Raw genomic sequence first — 19080 nt, forward strand, 5'->3', positions numbered from 1 at the left:
AATAATAATTTTAATATATTGCTGCGGCCCACACTGCCAAAGTATAGCAGTGCGGCTCCCCGAGTGTTTTAAACAGTGCTGATGTTGAGCGTATTTGATTGGAATTTGTGGAAACAGCCGAGGAATATACTATGCAAGGTAGAGACTTCGTGTGGTGTGTGTTGCGGTGATGCCAGTCACTTTTTTTTTCGCGTCTGTTTTGGCACATTTTTACCTTGTATATTACTTTTGTTGTTGTGTGCTAATGTATAGTAGAGTCTCTGACCTGAAAAAGATGGAGACCGTTTTAGGGCATTAATCGACCAATTTTTAAAAGACCTGATCCCCCAACTCGAACCGATCGGCTATACTTAATGAATATATAGTGAACGAATATCGTTTTACATTTCATTTTCACAGTTTGTTTGAATGCAATAATCGAGTTCTCGCGATTGCCTTCACAATTTTAACCGCCTCCCTGACGCGCTGATTGTGCACGCAGCGGTCGCGGACAAGTTTGTATATACTGTACAGTACCCATCTCTGTTTGCAGGTACGTGCTCGGATATAGCACTTACTTGTAATGAAGTTACACCTGAAGATGCAATTATCATCGGTTTTTTCAAGTTGTTTTTGTTAACCTGCGCCAGCCAACACGCGGGTGCTTTTCGGAAAATCGCAATGTGCGTTCTCAATTTTAGGTAATAACTTTCGGCAAAGAGAACACCCTGACGCTCTGCTCTCTCTTCGTGGACTGCTATATCAACTTGCCTCACCAGCAGCTGATAATTGCTCAAACTTGCATCGTTAGGCAAAACTGAACGGGCGCATCCACAAGGAAACAACTAGGCAGCGGTTGGCCACAGAGTCAGTAGGTATCCGAACATGTCGGCGGCGCATTTCGGAAGTGACGAATCGGCGCAGTATGACGCATGCGCGCACTATGTATAGTCAGGTACAACTTAAAAATCTTAAGTGGCCCTCCCAGATGACTGTAGCGTGGCAGGCAATCGCCTCCGAAACTAAAGGGATAGTCTCGATCATGCACTGTGCAATGTTCTTCGAAGGTGAACTCATCAGCTGTCCATCTCGTGACGTGAGTCAGGAGTGTGTGCCCGTTGGTGCTGGCTTGGGTGCATTAGACGTTCTGGAGAAAATGCTGCAGACTTCACAAGTTGTGTCCAGCTGCTGCTGTGAACAATCGTACTGTTTGTGATAGTGCTAGAGAGATTAAAGAGCTACAGAATATTGGAGGTGAACTGCAAAGGAGACATCTCTTTGTGGTTCACAGAAAGGGCACTATGAAATAGACAATGATAGGTGGTACCTTGAGTGTAAACACATCATCATAATATCAAGGCTTTGCTTCATTAAAAAATTTAACAGTTTGATGCTTATCGTTGTGGGTTTAAAATGGCACCAAAATAAATTCAACTTTACTACCTCCTGCGAAAGAGGCAGATGCCTGCTAGCCCACCTGTCTGTGCACATGTCACTGTCTTTTAAGAATTCACACATTGTATTTTTTGCTTCAGATTTTTCAATAATAGAACTTGTGTCGATGTCAAGGTGTTTTGCGTGAACAGCATTCGCTGAAGTTTTTCTCTGCTGAAAGCACCTTTTTCCTCATAATTTCGCAGTCAAAAAAGTGCTTTGAGACTCCCCGAGGCCTGCTTTCTTCCTCACTTCTTGGCATCAAGTCTTGCGAGGAGCTCTGGGAAAATTTCGTCGTGTTTCTTCCGCTTGTGTGTCCGATGTTGTGACTGTGGGAAAGACATTCCAAAGTTCCTCACTACCATCTTCGTGGTCTCGACTTAGCTGACACAGAAGACTGTGCGGTTGCGTCTCACCTTGCTGCTGAATTGCAGGTTGGCTTGTGTTTAACTTTTTTTTTTAAGGACATTGCAAGGGAGCACTGTTTCTTAAAGCAGCATCTGTGGGCAGGGTTTCCAGTATGGCATATTGAATTATATATATATATATATATATATATATATATATATATATATATATATATATATATATATATATATATATATATATATATATATATATATATATTGGTCACATATAGTAGCGAAAAAGAAAAAGTAAGACAGGAAAACACGGGATACAAAGGAAAGGATTTGCACATCATATTTTCTCTCTGTTCCTTGCTTTGTTGCTCCTTAGGGTGTAGTTTTTCAAACAAGTCAATTTAAGGGTACACTATCCTTTCAATAAGCTTTGTACTTTCTAGTTGAGAGGGAACCAGCACAGGGAAAGCTGTGCATAAGTAGTGACGCCTATTGTTCCTGTAACTGAAGTGCCCCTGAAATATGTAAAAATTTTGTTGACTTTTCTTTCAAGTATTGTACACAGGGAGGATGCTTTGTGTTCATTACAGCTATGCTTGCATGCTGCCTAGTAATTTGCTTCCTGCAACAAAGAAGCAGTTGCTTGTATGGCATTTGAGTTTGTGCTGCATTTTTGTTTGGTATAGCAAGTGGCATGTGCCAGGTCTGTTTTGCAGTTTCTCTTGGATCTGTTTGATTTTTCAAACTATTGCAAAAAGGAAAAAACAACAAATTATCAGACAGTACAGTTTCGGGGGCATGTTATTGGCAGCAATTTGCTTTTGTTGAAGCACACGGCACAAGACATAAAGTTGTGAAGTATGCGTGGTACATGCTAGTATAGCATTAGGATATTGTATATAGCTAAGTGGCATTGTGAACCTGATAATAATACAGGCCATCTAGACCTTTGGGTGGTGTTCTTAAGTGATAACTTTCGAACATATCTGGTACTGCACTGTTCGTGTTCTTGTTTATGACTTCCTTTGTAATGCCTTGTTCAGTATGTTTGTGTTGGTCACAGATGTTTGTGCATCTGGTGCGATTCAGGAAACACTCATAATATTTTGGAAATGATCTTTCTCTGAAAGTGACTGCTCAAGAATACCCCTGCAGTCAAGTCCTGGGCCCGAAGGCTGGTGTCTATTAAGGTTTTTCTAAACTGTAATTAGTGACCTTGAGAAGTTAGAAAAATTGCTTGATTTACACTATGGCCTCATTATAATGATGTCTGTTTTTCATTTATTTTGTATTAACCGATGATTCATTATATCCATGTTCTTCATATTGTGGTGCGAGTGTAATGACAATAACAAGCATTTGTGATGCACAAGACGCCGTTGCGCTTACAATGTTTTCTTTTCATAAGAGACTCCAGTATGCTAGGTGTTTCCTACGTAGAGCTCTCCAGCTATACATCAGCTTGTTTGTAGCACAGTTAGCACAGTTTGGGAGCACCTAAGAAGCCTGCCTATTAATAAAGTGGTAATGGTAATGCCACCAGAGAAGTGTACTTATGCAGCAGGGGTGGAAGCAGGGTCTAGCTTTTTGGAGCAGGCACGGGAGCAGCAAAAGTCTTATTTTGGAGCAGCAAAATCCCATTTCGGAGCAGGTTTGGAGCAATTTAGGGGCTATTTCAGAGCAGTTTTGGAGTGCAGTGATGGCCTTAAATAATGCGGCTGAGCGCACTTTTATTAGCAACTAATCCAAAAACTGCTAGAAAAATAGAATTGGCCAGAATTGTTTAGGAGTGCAATAAACCAAAAAATTTTTCGCTAACTTCCGGAAATAAAAATAGAAGGGCAGACACTAGAAACAGTAGTTGCCTTAGACAAGCTAATAATTTCAGTCGAAAACAGATGGAAAGCACAACATCATGGGGGAAAAGCTTTATGTGTACTGAACCAAACCATTGCACTTTCCTGCAACACCACTTACATAGATCACGACGACAATGTACAAGAGTAAACATCAGTGCCAAAAGAACCACAGGTAGCATTGGCTTGCAGCACCTTGTCGCTAAACACAAAAACAGAACACAGCCACGTAATGAGATGTGCACACAAACACCATTTTCACAAGGATTCAGGTTGCCTTCATAGACTGAAGAGCCAAGTCAACTGCTTTAATTCGCTCAAGCACGGAGGGCAGTTTAGAGTTCACATCCCCCAGTAAAACATTGCCACTCTCCACTTTGTCCATGTCTTTGGCAGCCAGACCTTCGCTTATAAGCTCTTGTGAACTTACAAGCAGAGCTTTGAGAGACGACAGTCGGTTTTGGAGGCTCGACTTCTCGTTGATCAGCTTCTTTCGCTCGCAGTGTTCACTTAGCTTCTCCTCCTCATGCTTTCGCTTCTGGGACGTCGCAGCGTTTTCTCGTTCAATTCGCTCCCGGTACACCTTGTGGGACTTTTCAACACTTCTTTGGATGTCCCTGGTGAGAGGCACCTTTGTAGCATCTCCACTGTACCTTTTCATAAAGGCCTTGGTTTGCCGAAGGCTAGAAATGCTTGCTATAGACAATGGTTCGATGGTGCACTGTCTGTTTGTTTTCACTAAACCCTCGTTCACAGTCTGCGTTACCGTGAGGTAGCGACAAAATTGCTTTCACAAGCTTGGTGACCTTCGGGTACTTAACCTGCCCAGCAGGCGTCTGTAGTGAGAACACGCTCACCCAATGAGTGACTACATTAGGTGACGATTCCCAGTCACTGGTTTCACAGATCAGGGAGTTCCACTCATCGGTGAGTGATGACACATCGCAGGGTGGGATGACTTGGGGCAGAGAGTTAGCCACATAGCGCAGCGAAGGAGTCGTCGAACTCCCTTCTATGGCTGGGTTTAAAAACCTTAAATGAAACAACAGCTTGTTGTCGAGTGGAAGCCTCGAGATCAAGTGCTTGGCACAGACGATGTAGAAGGCTCTTGCACCAATGTAAAATGCCTTCTTCTCTGTAGGATTCCATTGCACCATTGACAGCTCCGTGTCAAGGCCAATTTCTGGTTTTGCCTTCCAGTTTGCAGCGGAGTGTACATCAAGTTCTTTCAGTTGCGCCCCACTAGCCGTTGCAAATGGCTCTTGGCGTACGAACCTTCCAAGGACCTGCTTTACAAGAGCCACCATCTCGTCATAGACAACATGTACGAGGGGGTCCTTGCTTTGGAACAGTGTCTGGAATCTGTCAAATATCTGAGCTGCGTTACGAAGAAAAAGCAGCTTTGCCTGCAGTGCTTTGTCTGAAAACGCGGAAGACAGCCGACCATGCCTCATGGACAATGAAGACCTCGGCTGTCCAGCCTTGGAGAAGAACGCCGTGAGGGCATCATACGACTTGAGCACTCGTTCAACGCTAGGAAGCAACGTCAGCCATCTGCTGCTCACGTGCCGCAAAAATTCTAGTTGGGGCACTCCAAGATCCCTCTGCAAATCTTTCATGTCTGCATGCCTCGTGGCAAACTTGAAATAGTAGTGGACGTCAGTGACAAGCGACTCCACTTCCGCACCGAAGCTATCTAGCCCAGCTGCAAAGGCATTATGGACTTTGTGGAGCCCACATTCACCAATGTCGACCATGTTGGGGCTCACTTCCGTCTTTAACTTTCGCTTTAGGCTCTTCATGACATTTGGGCCATCACTGTAAAAACATGTCATATTGTTCTTACGAACATCACTGAGGGCATCCTCAATGCACGAAAAGAGCTCATAAGCGGTCGCGTGACCCAAATGAAATGACTGGAGATGCTCTACTACAACATTCTCGGTGTTAGTGCTATAATATCGCACAAGCACATCCAGTTTTGCACCTTGGCCTCGGGGATTGGGCTCTCATCAATCATGACGCTGTAAAATGTGTCGGGAATGTCGAGCTCTTTAATAACTTTTGCTTTGAAATACGGCCTAAGCCCATCAGAAATGATATATGAAAGTTTCTTGCGTCCACACTGGAAGCCTTTTGCCGTCTTGGAATCTGGAAACATGTGGGGGTGCGTCGGCGTTGCTACATCTCCAAATGTGTACGGAAGGTTGCTCGAGACCACAGAAAGGGCAAAAAGAGTTTCTGCCTTTGTAACCTTTTCTTGAAGGGACACCGTTGTTGCACTGTGTAGGTCCAGTGTGCTTTGAATCATTGCACTTTTGGTAAGGGCACCTTCTGCATTGCGGTTTCTCTTCGCTTGTGCGATGTGCTTCTGAGAGCTCGCGTGACGGTATATCGCTGCAGTGCCATGTTGCCCACAATGCACAGTAGTGCAGCAAAGCGTGCAAAAGGCATCGCTGTCCTTAGAAGTTGGCTGACACCAGAGTGATATCAGATCTCCATTGCCATCCTTTTTCGTGAACACATCAGTGTTCAGCTTGGTGCACCGCTCTAGACAAAAGAAAAAAGCCAGACGTCAAAAACTGTCTTCAAACAAAACTGGCAACAATTCTCAGTTTGCTCACCACAAAACAGGGACTCAAGTAAGGGCAGTGTCCCCTATTATTGTTCCTATTCGTGTTATCAAATAGGAGCTGGCACATTGATATTTCCTTTTACTCGGGACTGAAACCTGCTTTTTGCCATTTCCTTTAAATGTAGCGACTTTTTGGCTATTATTTATATAATAATCAACACAATGTTCTCAACGGTGGCTGCTTTTTAAAATTTTTTGGTAAAGTAGTTTCGAGCTAAAACAATTGCATGCTGTGCTCCGCCCCGCTCGCGCCGGCAAGGCCCGACACGAACGCTGCCGCCTCGACCGTAAAAGCAAGCACCGCGAACGTGTTCTGCCCGCGCGACACTCGCCGAGCACACATGGTCTCAGGCGCATCGATAGGCCCCAATGCGAAGACGGGCGCCGTACAATATGGCGCCGTTTTCGCAGCAAGCTGCCGCCGCTGCGTCGACTGAGGCAGGCAAAGGCTCGCAGCTAATGAAGGAGGCGATTTCACGACACCTCATTGCGTAGGAAACGCGAAAGCGGGCACAGCATCCCATCGAGACGCCCGCTTTCGCGGCCGAGTCGGGCCTCGTTGGCACGCGAACGAGTACGGCGGCTGTTTTACGCTCTGCACGCAATTGTTTTAGCGCCACACCACTTCTTTCATTAAAGCAGTGCGAAAAATTCGGCTTCAAATGAAGTTCTGATGCAAAAGAGGCGGTTATTAACAGCGGAGCTGTCTATCCACACAGAACGGGGGGATAGTTCGCATGGCCTAGGAAGTGGTCGCGATCCGAATGGCACGGCGTGCTATTGAAAATAAGTCTGTCAATGCTCGCCTGCAACAGCTTCGCGATGCATGTCTTTGCGCAAGAGTGCAAGTTTCTCTACAATTTTGTTTTTTAAAAAATCGTGCAGGTACCGAACAATTAGACTTCAATCACCACAGTAACTGCGTACTCCCGCAATAACAAAAAAAAAAAAAAAAACTACAGACGCGAAGGGATTGTTCGTCTTACTTGTAGCAGCTGAAAATTCCAGAGGCCATGCCTCAAGTTATATCACTACATAACTGTTCAAAGTACTTACTTTTATTCATGCTGATGACAGCCTTCCGGAAAAGCACGAGGTAACCATGAATGCACTGCGCACCGAACTCAGTTCGGTGCGCAGTGCATTCATGGTTACCTCGTGCTTGCCAAATGCAGTGCGACGGGTGAAGGGCACTGAGGCCTTGAAAAAGCTGCTGGTTGCCAGGAAGGCGGTTCTCCACTTCCCGCAGCAAGGCATACAAAAAATCCTGGCAACGCTGCTTCATATTTAGTGTCAACGTTTCATTTATGATTGATTCATCACTCTTGCAGCAACGAGCAATCTCATTTCCGAAACGTGCACCGAAGTCTGTCATGGCTATGGAAAGCCTTTGCCCCTGTGTGTTGACGACTCTCGATTTCAGTGCTTTGTGATGCAAGTCAAGCTCCTTATGCATTTTTTCCGGGTCTGCATTGAGCGATTGAAAAAATGCATTTATTTTTTTAAACTCGAGAACTATAGGTGACAAAAACAAAAAATAAAAATAGTTCACGTCGTCATGCAGCATGTCGCAGAGAGTACAAGCTTTATATCTCACTTCCTGCGAACCCTCTTGCATGGCACACTTGAAGTAAGCCTTAAGTTCTTGCCAGTTTTCAAGCAGTCTCTTGATAATGCGCCCTCGCACAAGCCACCGTGTGGAGCATGCCTTCATGAAAGGCAAATTCAGCTTACTTTTCTCATTCTCCTCCTCTCTAAGAGCTTCAAAAAGTTTTATATAGTTCTTACGTCGCAGAGTGCTGTGAGAGAACCAGCCTGGAATTTCAACCAGCAGATAGCCTAAATTAGATGGCAAAACTTCAAATGCTTTTTGTACACACAATGCTAAGGAGTGGCACACACATTTGTTTAGCACACAATTGGGAGATTCTTTTTTAATCCGCGACCACACACTGTTGTGTTCCCCCACCATGACAGCTGCTCCGTCACAGGCGATACCAATGCAATCGGCAAACGCCAGGCCATGCTCGCGAAGGCATTCGGTGAGGGCAAGGAAGAGGGCTTCACCAGTAGCCTGTACCACTGGGTATAATCCCAAAAAAGCAGTCAAAATTTCCCCAGATTTCTCACTGAAATATCGTGCACAGACTGCAAGCAGCTTTTCAACAGCCACGTCAGTGCTCTCATCTACCATGAGTGAAAATTTTTTCCCTTTCATGTCATAAATAAGCTCATCTCTGAGAGAAGGCGAAACAACTGAGTTTATCAGCGCAGTGCACTTCGTGCGATGAAGATGGAGGTTCTCCAGGGTGCTGCCAGTGCCATTTATTTTAATCGCTTCGCTAAGGTGATCGATAGCAGCGGTTGAGCAGTGGCAGCATGTTGCCACAGCTGGTTGCAGCTCAGCTCGCTTCAATTTGTCCGGCACATCTTGATGTTTTTTTCGGAAAGTTCAGCACTTGGCTGGTTGATGTCAACTTCACTATTCCCTTATGTTGTGCCCCTTGCGCATGCCTCGTCAGCGTGCCGTGGTGTGGCTTCAGGTTTTTCCGGCAGAGCTTGCAGAACGGAAGCCTCGAGTTTCCCGACGCCACACTTGTCAGCCAAGGAAATTCTTTCTCCCAGGAATCCAAATACTTCCTGCTGCCATCGTACGACTTTTTTGGCCTTTTAGCATGTCCGCGCGCATCACCACCGTCGGAATCACTGGCGCTTTTTTTTCTGCGCTCACTTTGATGATTCATTATGCACTTTCTTTAGCCTAGAAAAGAATAAAAGGAATATAAAAATAAACGTTAAGATAGCGTACCACATGACATATAATAAGTGTAAAAGGGGAAAAAGTAATGACAGCAAAGTACATGCAGCCTGCGACGCGATTCGAATTACCACGTGCTATGTGAGGTATCTATTCGTACTCGCAAGGAATGTAATTCATCTACGTATACCAAGTGTTAGCGGCGATCTCGTTGTGGCATGGGTCGCACCAATGACTGCACAACCATGCGATGAATCCGGCGAAGCAGAAAGTGGGCTGTGCGAGTCGGGGACAACAGCAACACACACGGCGTGCGTTTCCTTGTGCGGTGTGCAATCGCGTATTAACACGCGCAACGACAAACACGTTGTGAGAGGCACGCCAGTTCGCGAGCGCGAGCTTCAATCGTCACTTCCTAAAGTTGTAGAGGTATATACATAACAAGTGTTGAAAGTCTTGAAGGGGGCAAGAAATTTGCGCCATCTTTGGGATGCAGTAAAAGGCTAACATCATGGTGTAAATTCAAGTGGCAAGCCATTTCCCAAGATTTTTCACCATTTTACACCAGATTTTGTCTGGTGTAGCCATTTCGACACATTAATACCAGTAACCCCCAAATTTCACCAGATTTTCAGAATCTGGTGCAAAATTTCACCATATGGCAACGCTGCCGAACTGCCGTGGCCGCCGTGGCTATGGATGCAGCTCCGTCTAGTGTGGGGCCAGCGCTCAGTGTTGCCCGGACGACGACAACACTCCGCTAAATTTGGCGTTGAATGCTATAAATAGACGATATTCGCGCAAATCGCCATTGCTGCGCAGCCTGGCGCAGCAGGGCAAATTGGTGCACAATGGCGCAATTGGCGCAGCAGTTCCACCCCTGTAGCACCCTTTCTGTAAAATGTGCATATGTGCAACATACAACTTTTCCAGCTACTTTTCGCCGAATTGGTGAATTCGAGAGGCCCGTGCTGACCTAAATTTATGGGAAGTGACAGGGTGAATTTTCAGCGATTTTCAGCATAGGTCTCGACTGAGTTATGCATTCTATGCTCAGTGTCTTTCTTACAAATGAGCGATAATTTTTTTTATTCATTTTTTTTTGTTTGGGACTCGCCAGTAGAAGGCCCACTTTTCGTGCCCTTGAGTATGTCCGTTCTGCTTCGAAATATAATCTAGATTTTCGAGGTACTAGCGCGTATCTTACTGAAATTCCACCAAAATGTATGTCAGCAGACTGTTTCGCGTACCGCGAGGTGGCGGTGTTAGACTAACTTTTTGAGGTGCTTCAAGAGCTTTGAGCTTCTTTAAAGTTTTGCTTCTGAAGTGGCTAGGTGACTGATAGGCAACGCGTTGCAACCACAGCTCCAACTGTCCTGAATAGCTTGTCGACTTCTTCGCTGCTGCAGTACTTCTTAATTTTATATGTAGAGTTTGAATTTGTTATTAACATAGTTTTCAGGCCAGTCAAGTAAGCGGCTTTTTTGGGCAGCCTTCAGAAAGTGCATTGAGGTGAATGAGTAGCGTAATCATCACCACACAGAAAGTGGGGTGCGGGCATTGCGATAGTTACGCTGTACTTCTGAATTTATTTACGTTGTTCTGTAACTAAGTTGTTCGGTTATTAAACACACGATTCTACTGAAATGAAAATGTCTAAATCTGCAGGAAAGCTATGCACACCACTCTTCTTTTGTTCTAGTGACCGCCTCATCCTGTACTACAGTTGAAACCATCACAAACTTTTGTTATGGGATGCTAGCACTCAGGGACGCTGCTGGTGCATGCATGCCCATTCTCTGTGCTTCCATGGTGAAGCGAGTGGCATTGAAAAATGTCAGTGTAATTATGGATGGCACTGTACTCTACGAGCTATACATAATTGGAAATTATCAATGTTAGGCACGCTACACATATGTAGAGTGGCGACTTTTTTGACGAAATTTGAAGGAAAATGGCGACTTCTGGTGACATTTCACTCGTCATTTGGCGAATTTCACTCGGATGTCAGCGGCAACCCTGAGCTCTTTCTCTAAAAAGAAAAAGAGAGAGAGAGAGTGAGGCCATTCAATGACATATCGGTAATCTTGTGACATACAGACTGCTATTCGGAATTAGTCTACTGAGTGCCTAAGTCCATAAACCTGTGCGTGAAAAAAAAATTTTTTTTTCCTATGTCAAACCTCTCATTATGCGCTAGCCTTCTGTATGAAGCAGTTAAGAATGAAAAAATTGTGGCAACATCGGGGCAACAGAAATGTGCATGAAATATTGTATTCATACTCTATGTACAAGGCATTTATTTGGTCCCATGACCATGATCACTATGGGCAGTGCGAACTTTTGTACTTGGCAACAAATGTGTATAGTACCAAAAAAAAAAAAACGGTAATACGTGTACATGTGCAGCTCCATCTTCCATGCGTGTTTATATTGTAACAAAAGTCATTTCATTTTCTTTTTTTTTTTCACTGCACTGAACTGTGTTCATACATCAAAATAAAAATACTTTGCAAGCGAACTTCGCTTCTGTACAATACATGAGTGTGGCTTGACTACAGTTGTTTAACAATGGTGCTAGCTATAACACAACACACACGACATGGCAACGGAGGAGAGGCCTCGAAGGCACGCTATGGTTATATCATTTACAACAGGTGTACGATAACCACAAGGCAATGTGATATAGTCCCAAGCGTGGCACTTTTGATCAAGCTGTTAACTATACAGTGAGCCCATTCAGTACAGCAATTACCAATGATTAGGAAGCCATGACACATGAAACAGGGCAAGCTCACGAGCATGCGCCTGCAACATATCTACACGCGCACACAACTTATAGGGGTATGTTCAGAAGTGGTTTACTTTTCATTTGTACGTGTAATCTGCATTGCTTTATTAAGTACTGTGAAAAGGTGCACTTCGGGTCAATGCCTCACAGTCGCCTGTTCATTCTACAAGACTTTCCTAATAATGTCTACGTTATGAGTATTATGCAATGTATCATGTATATTTTCATTCATGCAGCATGCTAACAAGGCCCCATTCTATTTTCAGTGCACATGGCATTTTCAGTAGGTAATATATGTCCATATCGAGCGCTGCATTATAAATATTTTTCAATTCAGGAAGAAATGCCCATATGCATAATTCAATATGCACAATGCATGATTTTACATTTTGCATGTGAAGTAGCAAAATTAAATAATAATACTTAAATGACCTATAATTGAACATAAAATGACATTCTACAATTGAACATTGCTTGATTTATGGTTTAGATGCATTTTTTTTATTCATAATGATCTGGAAATTGTGGCATCCAATAATGTAAAGTTTGCATAGTTTTCTAAAGAAAAAAGAACCCACTGAAAAAACTGCATTTAGATAGGGGGGGGGGGGTGCATATTGCAGCTCTAGTGGTCTATACTGGGTGTAGTAGCAGACATTTACAATATTTATAGGGGCTTCTGCCTTCTATAGTGAGCTACGTAATGAAACTTGCTTCATCGAAATGGCACATGGTGAAAGCATTGACTGATTTTAAAATCAAGATTCACCTTTGTAGTTTATAAGCATGTTGCTAAATTGGTCGAGGTGTGCAAAACTGCACCAACTGGTTCCCAGTAAAAGGTGCGCTGTATCACTATTAACAAGTTCAAGAAACTCCTAAAGGCACACGTTTTGAGAATTTCGCAATGGACGTGTGGCATAGACTTGGCGATGTTGACATTTATTTCGTATTGCTGCTTTTGCTTCTTTGAGGTTAAGAATGTTTTAAAGCAAGCAAAATAGTTGTACATATATATTCTTCTGGTCCCTTAGAGATCTTGCTCATTTGTGTAACATGCAAAACTTGTGTCACATCCCGCAATCCATGTTTTGATTCCGTATAAGACTTTTCCCCAGGTGGGGCGTTTCATTCACCCTGTTTTGACAGAATAACAACAACGGATTGATTGCATTCTCTGTTCTCTGGCTCGTAGCACTATGTGCCGTGAGGGACAGCTCTGTAAAAACATTTGTCGATTAAGTCTGACCACCTAGAGTTCTTTGACGTGCACAAAAAGTACATGGAGTGCTGCCACTGATGCACTGACACATATTGCTGTTTTACTTAAGCATTAGTGGAGGTACGATCAACCCTGTTTTAATTACACATGGCTAGTTGTGTTGCTCATTTCCTAATTTAGCTGCTACGACAAGCCTTTACACCGCGAGTTTTCTTCCTGTTGGCTTAAGCACTTCACAGCTCTCAGAGCAGTTCTTTTTCACCCTGTTCCAACTACGTTATCACTGCGAGCTTTTCTGTGGGTGAGAGATGTGCTGGCCCAACAGGTTGCTAGAAAAGTAAGAAAAGCAAGCCGCGATGTGCCTCTCACAAAAAAAAACTATGTTTCGTGCAATTTACTATCTCCAGGAGTTGCTATGGCACATGGTGCACTTGTGGAATTCCGTTTATGAGCTTTTAAGTTTAAGTCTGCGCTAAAGGGAAAAAAAAATACAAGGGCATGTATCTAGTTCTAGTGCTTTGGGTGCCTAATACAGAAATTCCTCTCTGCCACGCCATAGTTCTGACAGCCTTGTGCGAAAACAGAAAAGTAGATATCAATATAAACTTTACTAGTGGCTCTGCTCGAAGTACTTCAGGAATAGTAGAGAAGCTGGATGTGAAAAAAAAAAAAACGATGACAAATTTGTTATTATACTGCAAAATTGCAACGTGCAAGTATGATAACTTAAAAAGTTGTGAACTAAACTTTTCTAGCTAAAATATTGCTGGCAACTTCCAGCCATGCACCATGATAAGGCCCAGCAGAGCAGCAGTTGCTGTATTAAGGTGTAAAATGAGCTTTTCACTCGTATGAGAGGCCCATGCTGACTAGCTTCTCTTACCGTTTGCTAGCAAAACTCTTATGACACACATCACATCGTCACTGTGAGCAGGAGCACCGGTTGTAATTGTTCCTCGTTCCTGAATGGCCTCTGTCTGGCGTGGCAGTCACTCGTAGCGTGCATCACCGTCACACACACACATTCACACCAGTGTCGAGAGCTCGAGGGTGTGGGTCAGGTCCGGCTGCACACCGAGCGCACGGCTCTCAACCAGTTCACGAGTGGCGCAAGTCTTCTCCCACTGCCAGAGGTAGACGTTGTGGACGGATGCCACACCACAGAAGACGATGCCCAGTCCAATCACGACACTGGTCACAATTGCTGGCAGCTCGTGGAAGTGGATGAACGTGAAGAGGATCACTCCTGAGAAGCAACAATTTTTTTTTGTTATAGATTGTAGTCAGGGTGCTTAGGATTGAGGCCAGGGAACAAAGAACGGATGCATTCTATGGATAAGTATATACACGGCAGCTATGTAGATTTATAAAACTGAGGGACCAATAGAGAGGTGCAGGAAAAACCTATCAAACAGGTAATGACAAAGTGGTTTGCATGGGCTTGCTTTGCTGAATGCTCACTTTATTATGTGCATGTGAAAATAATGAAATGGCTGACATACCTGTGAAGAAGACTGGTATTGACAAGAAAAAGCCAGCAATTGCCAGCACACGGGTGTGGGAGCTCCTCTTGATGAACATGTTTGTCCTGTAGCAAGAAGTAAGAATAAAATTGCAGTTTATGTATGACCAATGAAATGAAGTCATGCTGCAGAGTATTTCATGTGAGTGAGGACAGTTTCTTTGGTAGCTGATTGTGTACATGGAATGAAACGGTAGTTGCTGCCATTGCCCTTCAAAGTCATCATAACACTGTGCGTAATCTTTTATGCACATGGTTCGAATTCTGTGTGCAGTGTTGCAGGCTTTTCTCTACTAGGGAGCACAACTGGTACTTTAGTTGCACTTCCCCATGTACGCCATTATGAAGTATTGAATAGTTGTTTCAGACGTGTGTTGTGTAGTACTTGCTCTTGAAAAGGCAAACTAGAATTACCGCATGTGCTATTTTTAGGTAGCTAAAGGTAGCATTTAGAGTAACTCAACTGATCTATATTGCCATCTATAGTGGAGTGCAGGAAATCAAAATTCTTGCACAGAACATTCTGGCTGTTTAAAAGGACTCTCTTTTGTTCTGCTAAGGATGTTTATTAAGCTAACTGAATGAACACACTTTGGTTGCATGCTACAGTGTTCCAAGCTGTAGCCGTCTTGTGTGAAGTGTATCATTTCTGTGGAAAAATTGCAGAAGTGCATGAAGTGAGACTCTTCAGGAAAACATGACGCTCGCAATACGTTTCTTGGTTGGAGGTGTGCCTAGTTGGTGTCTTAAACGAAAGTGGCATTTTGTATTGCAGTGTGCGAATCTATTTGCATGCGCGACGATACTCGACAACCCTCATATATATCAGTTACGGCCCCAACCTGTCAAGTCCGTTCGGCGTCCGAAGCAGCTTGACGCCGAGCAGGAACTGGATGCAGCAGACGAACAGGCAGCACAGGTTGAGCGATATGGTGAGTGTGCTCATGGCAACGGCCACCTGGTAGAGCGCCAGGTGTTCCTCCGGGCTGTCCGAGTTCTGCGGGCCCGCGCTGGCCACGCGTTGCAAGAAGAAGAGAGCGAGGAAAGCCATGAGCAGCGACAGGAGGCACAGCAGCGCCAGCGAGCCCAGTAGCTGGTGGACGGCGAGTCGGGACGCGGAGGCCAGTTGGAGGCGCCTGCGCGCGTCGGCCACGAGCAGCGGCGTGCCTCCGCCGCCCGCGGCCGCCGAGTGCTTGCTGAGAGAGCTGACGTTGAGCAATTGCCGGCTGGACATCTTGAGGGTTGGCGGCGTGGCGGACGCCTCGAGGCTCGCCGAGCTCGACATCACGCCGCCTGGGCCCGGGACGTCCCGGCCATGGCCCAGGGCTCAAGGCCGGAATCCTGCACGGGCGGCACAACCGTACAACACCGGCCGGTCAGCCAGCCGCCGCCGCTGGCCGTGCAGCCGAGGCAGGCCCTCGGTCGACGGGTCAACGGCTCCCGCGGAATGTGTTGGCCGTCACGCCAGAGGGCAGAACGGAGCTTGCCGCCGCCTGCCGCACTCGATCCCTTGATCGGCCGGCGTGACGGGAGGAAGCTTCGGACGCCGAGGCGTTGCTAAACGCGGCACGCGCTGACCGGAGCTTCCACCCGTGGCTTTCTTTCGCGGAACTTTCTCGGAACAAACGTTGCGCTCCCACCGGGTGGACTTGTGTTTACATGTATTTCTATTTGCAGACTTCCCGGGAGTTCGCGTGGGACGGTTTGTTTACCTTGGCTAGTGGTGCGCGCACTCTCTGTCGGCTTTATAGACCCACCAGCCCAGTCGTTCCTAACATCGGGTCGGTCCGAGCGGAAATAGAACGGCCCAGCTGTAAGCTCGAGAGAGGCGCGTGATGCGAGTCGTGGTGCGTCTGCAAAAAAAAAAAAAAAAAAAAAAGGAGCGCGCAGAGTGCCCGGTCGGTGGTGCTCGGCGAACCGTACAGGTATGCCAACCGACGATACTGGAGGATCGCGCGGCTTTGTACTGAATACAACGGCGCTCTGCGCTAGAGTACGCACGGCGTAGTCCCGGATGGGAATATACTACTATATCGCGGCATCGGACGCTGCGCGTGAGATGGGAGATATCCGTTACGCTCCAGCTGTACTCGCCGCACTCGCGCGTATATGTGTCATTGTGTTTCGCGGCGAAAAAGTTTGATAGCGATCAACTGTGGACGTAATACTGTGTAAATGTCCGGGAGCTTTTCGCATCTCTTAGGACGCTAGTAGGAATTATTTGAAACAGTGCGTAGAGCAAAGCGAAACCGCGCTACAACAAAAACAACAAAACACAAAAAAGGCTGCACAGGTGTGAATTCCGCTTGAAGGTAGATTAAATGGCGCAGTTTTAATTCAAGTCGGCGTGATACTGGCTGTACAACTACTGCAACGGCTTGAAAGTGGGAATGAAGCTTAGCGCGAGCCTCTTTGAAATTGCGGTGACACAACATTGAATTTATTACGGACAGCAAAGAGGACAGCTAAGGGCTGCTGACATGAATGTTAGAGGCGCAATGCGAGAGGACCGTGTACTGTGGGATGGCAGTGAATGATAAAGAGCGCCAGATGGTCGAAATTTCCGGAGCTCTCCTCCACGGCGTGCATCGTAATATGCCGATTCTGGCACGTAACACTCTGGACGATATATTGACGGCAAGCGGACGTATGCGCCGAGCGTAGCGCAGACTTCAGAATGAGCGGTGGCTGCAGCACTCTCGCCCCTCAACAAGAGGCGGCGTCGGCGGCATTTCAAAGGCGACCGTTGTACGCACGTCGAAAGCGTGGGCTCATGGCGGGCGCAGGATGTGGCGGAAGCAACTCACCTGAGCGCAGCGCGGTGACCGTCGTCGTATTCCCCGACGCTTCCCACAGTCACTGGACTGGTTCAATGAGTTTGTTGCATTCGTGGTACCTACGCGACTTCGAGACAACGGCCACAGGCGGCCGTTGGATTGGCGGGGGGTTGGGGGGCCTCATCACAGCCCCACTCGGTTCGATTGGTGCTCTTGAGGGGCCCGCCACCGTTGCGGCCGCGCCGCGCTTCTCCTCCTCTCCCGTTACCTTTCTCTCTGCTACCGCGAGGGGCCCGTGGTGGCGGCCTTCAGAATTGTAGCGCTGGTGTCGCCGCTCGTGAGAGGCGCCATGTTGTTTGAGTCGGAACGTCGTCTCTTCGGTTTGCAGGCTCTGTGGTTGTGGTGTGGCATGCTGTCTAATTATGAACAGTAAAAGAGCTCATGTTGCGTTGGTTTTGGCAGTCTTCTACTTTCAAAGTACGACTTCGACATTGCCACGCCTCCATATGGAGCAAGGTTTGGACATTGCGGTCGAGGACGCTGAAGTAGCGTTTTTTTATGAAACCTAGCAGCGTCGAGTGGCCTTTCCAGTGTCAACGAAAATAGCGCAGGCAGGTTCGCAGTGCCGAATTCTGAAGTTTGTCAGCATGCCTTCTTAAACCACTTCGCTTCGTTTCTTTATTTCTCCCATGTGATTGGCGCCTGATATTACCCGTATTTTCATGGCTGGCTATAAATACACGCCGTGGGCTTTACATAATTTTCGTCGTTTGCACTGCACAAATGCGTGTGAAGGCTGTGATGTAAAGTTTTGCCTTAAAATTTGCTTTGATCCTCAATACTTTTATCTTGTACAGTGAGCTCAAAGGCATGAGTAACTTTTCAAGCTGAGGTAACGTTCTACAACTCGCACAGCAGCCAGAACTTACAGCGTCTTGATATTGTCCGAATAGTGAAATTTAAAATCGAATACGAATCGAATGACATTTGAATAGTTTTTGAAGAACAAGGCAATCGTTTTTAAATCAAGGCTAGAATTCCACAACCTTCGTATTTTAAACAAATTTTCACAAGCTTTAACAAAGCAACATTACCACTACAATTAACAGACAAAATGTACCAAATTGTGTTTACTGATGTAATATCGTATACAATAGCGACAAGAGCCGTCGTAGTATTTTTTTAATTGTATAATGAATACCCCAGTTATTTGAGTATTGGAGGTGGTACTTTGTCACCAGCCGCTGTTCAATATTACCAATGCCGGAAACTGAATAATCTTTCATGAGTGAACATCATGAATCTCATGATAGTGCATTGAGGACTCATTCGCTTTGGCAACACTGTAGTTTTTGCTTAGGTGAAAATTCATTCATCCAGTAATGAGAAAAGCTTCGACAGACCCGCGAAAGCTTAGACTGTATGCATTTCGCCTAATCACCAAATAAAAAAGGAGAAAAATATTCTTCGCTCTTCGGACATGTTTCGGATTTTGAGTTCTTTGCCGGAGCGAATTATTCGAAAGCTATTCGAAAGATATTTGTTAATACGAATATGGGCTATTCGTACGAGTCGAATACAATTCGTTCGGATTCGTTATTCGAAAAATTGAATATTCGCGCTGTTGTATTCGAAATGCGTCCTGTGCGTACAGATGAAAATGCACCGATGGGGCGATGATACGTCGAATTGAGCTCACCTGTATACACGGGATGCTACGTGCCTGGCACGAGAAATGTGACCC

The 19080-nt window shown here is 45.5% G+C and overlaps 2 protein-coding genes and 1 pseudogene across 5 annotated transcripts in view; 1 reads left to right on the top strand and 2 right to left on the bottom strand.

Annotated features, from left to right (window-relative positions):
• The window catches only part of LOC142807557 (uncharacterized), a 67769-nt gene extending 56206 nt beyond the window's left edge, over positions 1–11563 (top strand). For all 3 annotated transcript variants that reach the window (XM_075891360.1, XM_075891359.1, XM_075891361.1), the window contains one exon: positions 1620–11563. In XM_075891360.1, the coding sequence (XP_075747475.1) occupies positions 1620–1636 (17 nt within the window). In that variant the 3' untranslated portion in view covers positions 1637–11563. The remainder of the gene's footprint in view (positions 1–1619) is intronic.
• Positions 4315–5792, bottom strand: LOC142807593 (uncharacterized; annotated as a pseudogene).
• On the bottom strand, positions 11283–17723 carry LOC142807609 (uncharacterized). Of its 2 annotated transcripts, XM_075891362.1 has the most exons (4): positions 17367–17723; positions 15402–15900; positions 14540–14625; positions 11283–14283 (listed from the first exon to the last, which is right to left on the bottom strand). In XM_075891362.1, exons 2-4 carry the CDS (start codon positions 15842–15844, stop codon positions 14063–14065), a joined length of 750 nt encoding a protein of 249 aa, XP_075747477.1. In that variant the 5' UTR covers positions 15845–15900; positions 17367–17723; the 3' UTR covers positions 11283–14062. The 2 variants fall into 2 exon arrangements, with proteins under 2 accessions (XP_075747477.1, XP_075747478.1); XM_075891363.1 differs by lacking the exon at positions 17367–17723 and having other exon boundaries at positions 15402–17346.
• Positions 17724–19080: the final 1357 nt, after the last annotated feature.

Source organism: Rhipicephalus microplus, chromosome 1, assembly GCF_043290135.1.
Source record: "Rhipicephalus microplus isolate Deutch F79 chromosome 1, USDA_Rmic, whole genome shotgun sequence".
Taxonomy (NCBI): domain Eukaryota; kingdom Metazoa; phylum Arthropoda; class Arachnida; order Ixodida; family Ixodidae; genus Rhipicephalus; species Rhipicephalus microplus.

Excerpts from the sequence above, each read along its gene's own strand:
- LOC142807609 (XM_075891362.1), bottom strand. The coding sequence starts at position 15,844 with ATGTCGAGCTCGGCGAGCCTCGAGGCGTCCGCCACGCCGCCAACCCTC. Across the intron at positions 14,626-15,401 it reads ACGCCGAACGGACTTGACAG|GACAAACATGTTCATCAAGA; the intron begins GTTGGGGCCGTA and ends TTCTTGCTACAG. Across the intron at positions 14,284-14,539 it reads AATACCAGTCTTCTTCACAG|GAGTGATCCTCTTCACGTTC; the intron begins GTATGTCAGCCA and ends GTTGCTTCTCAG.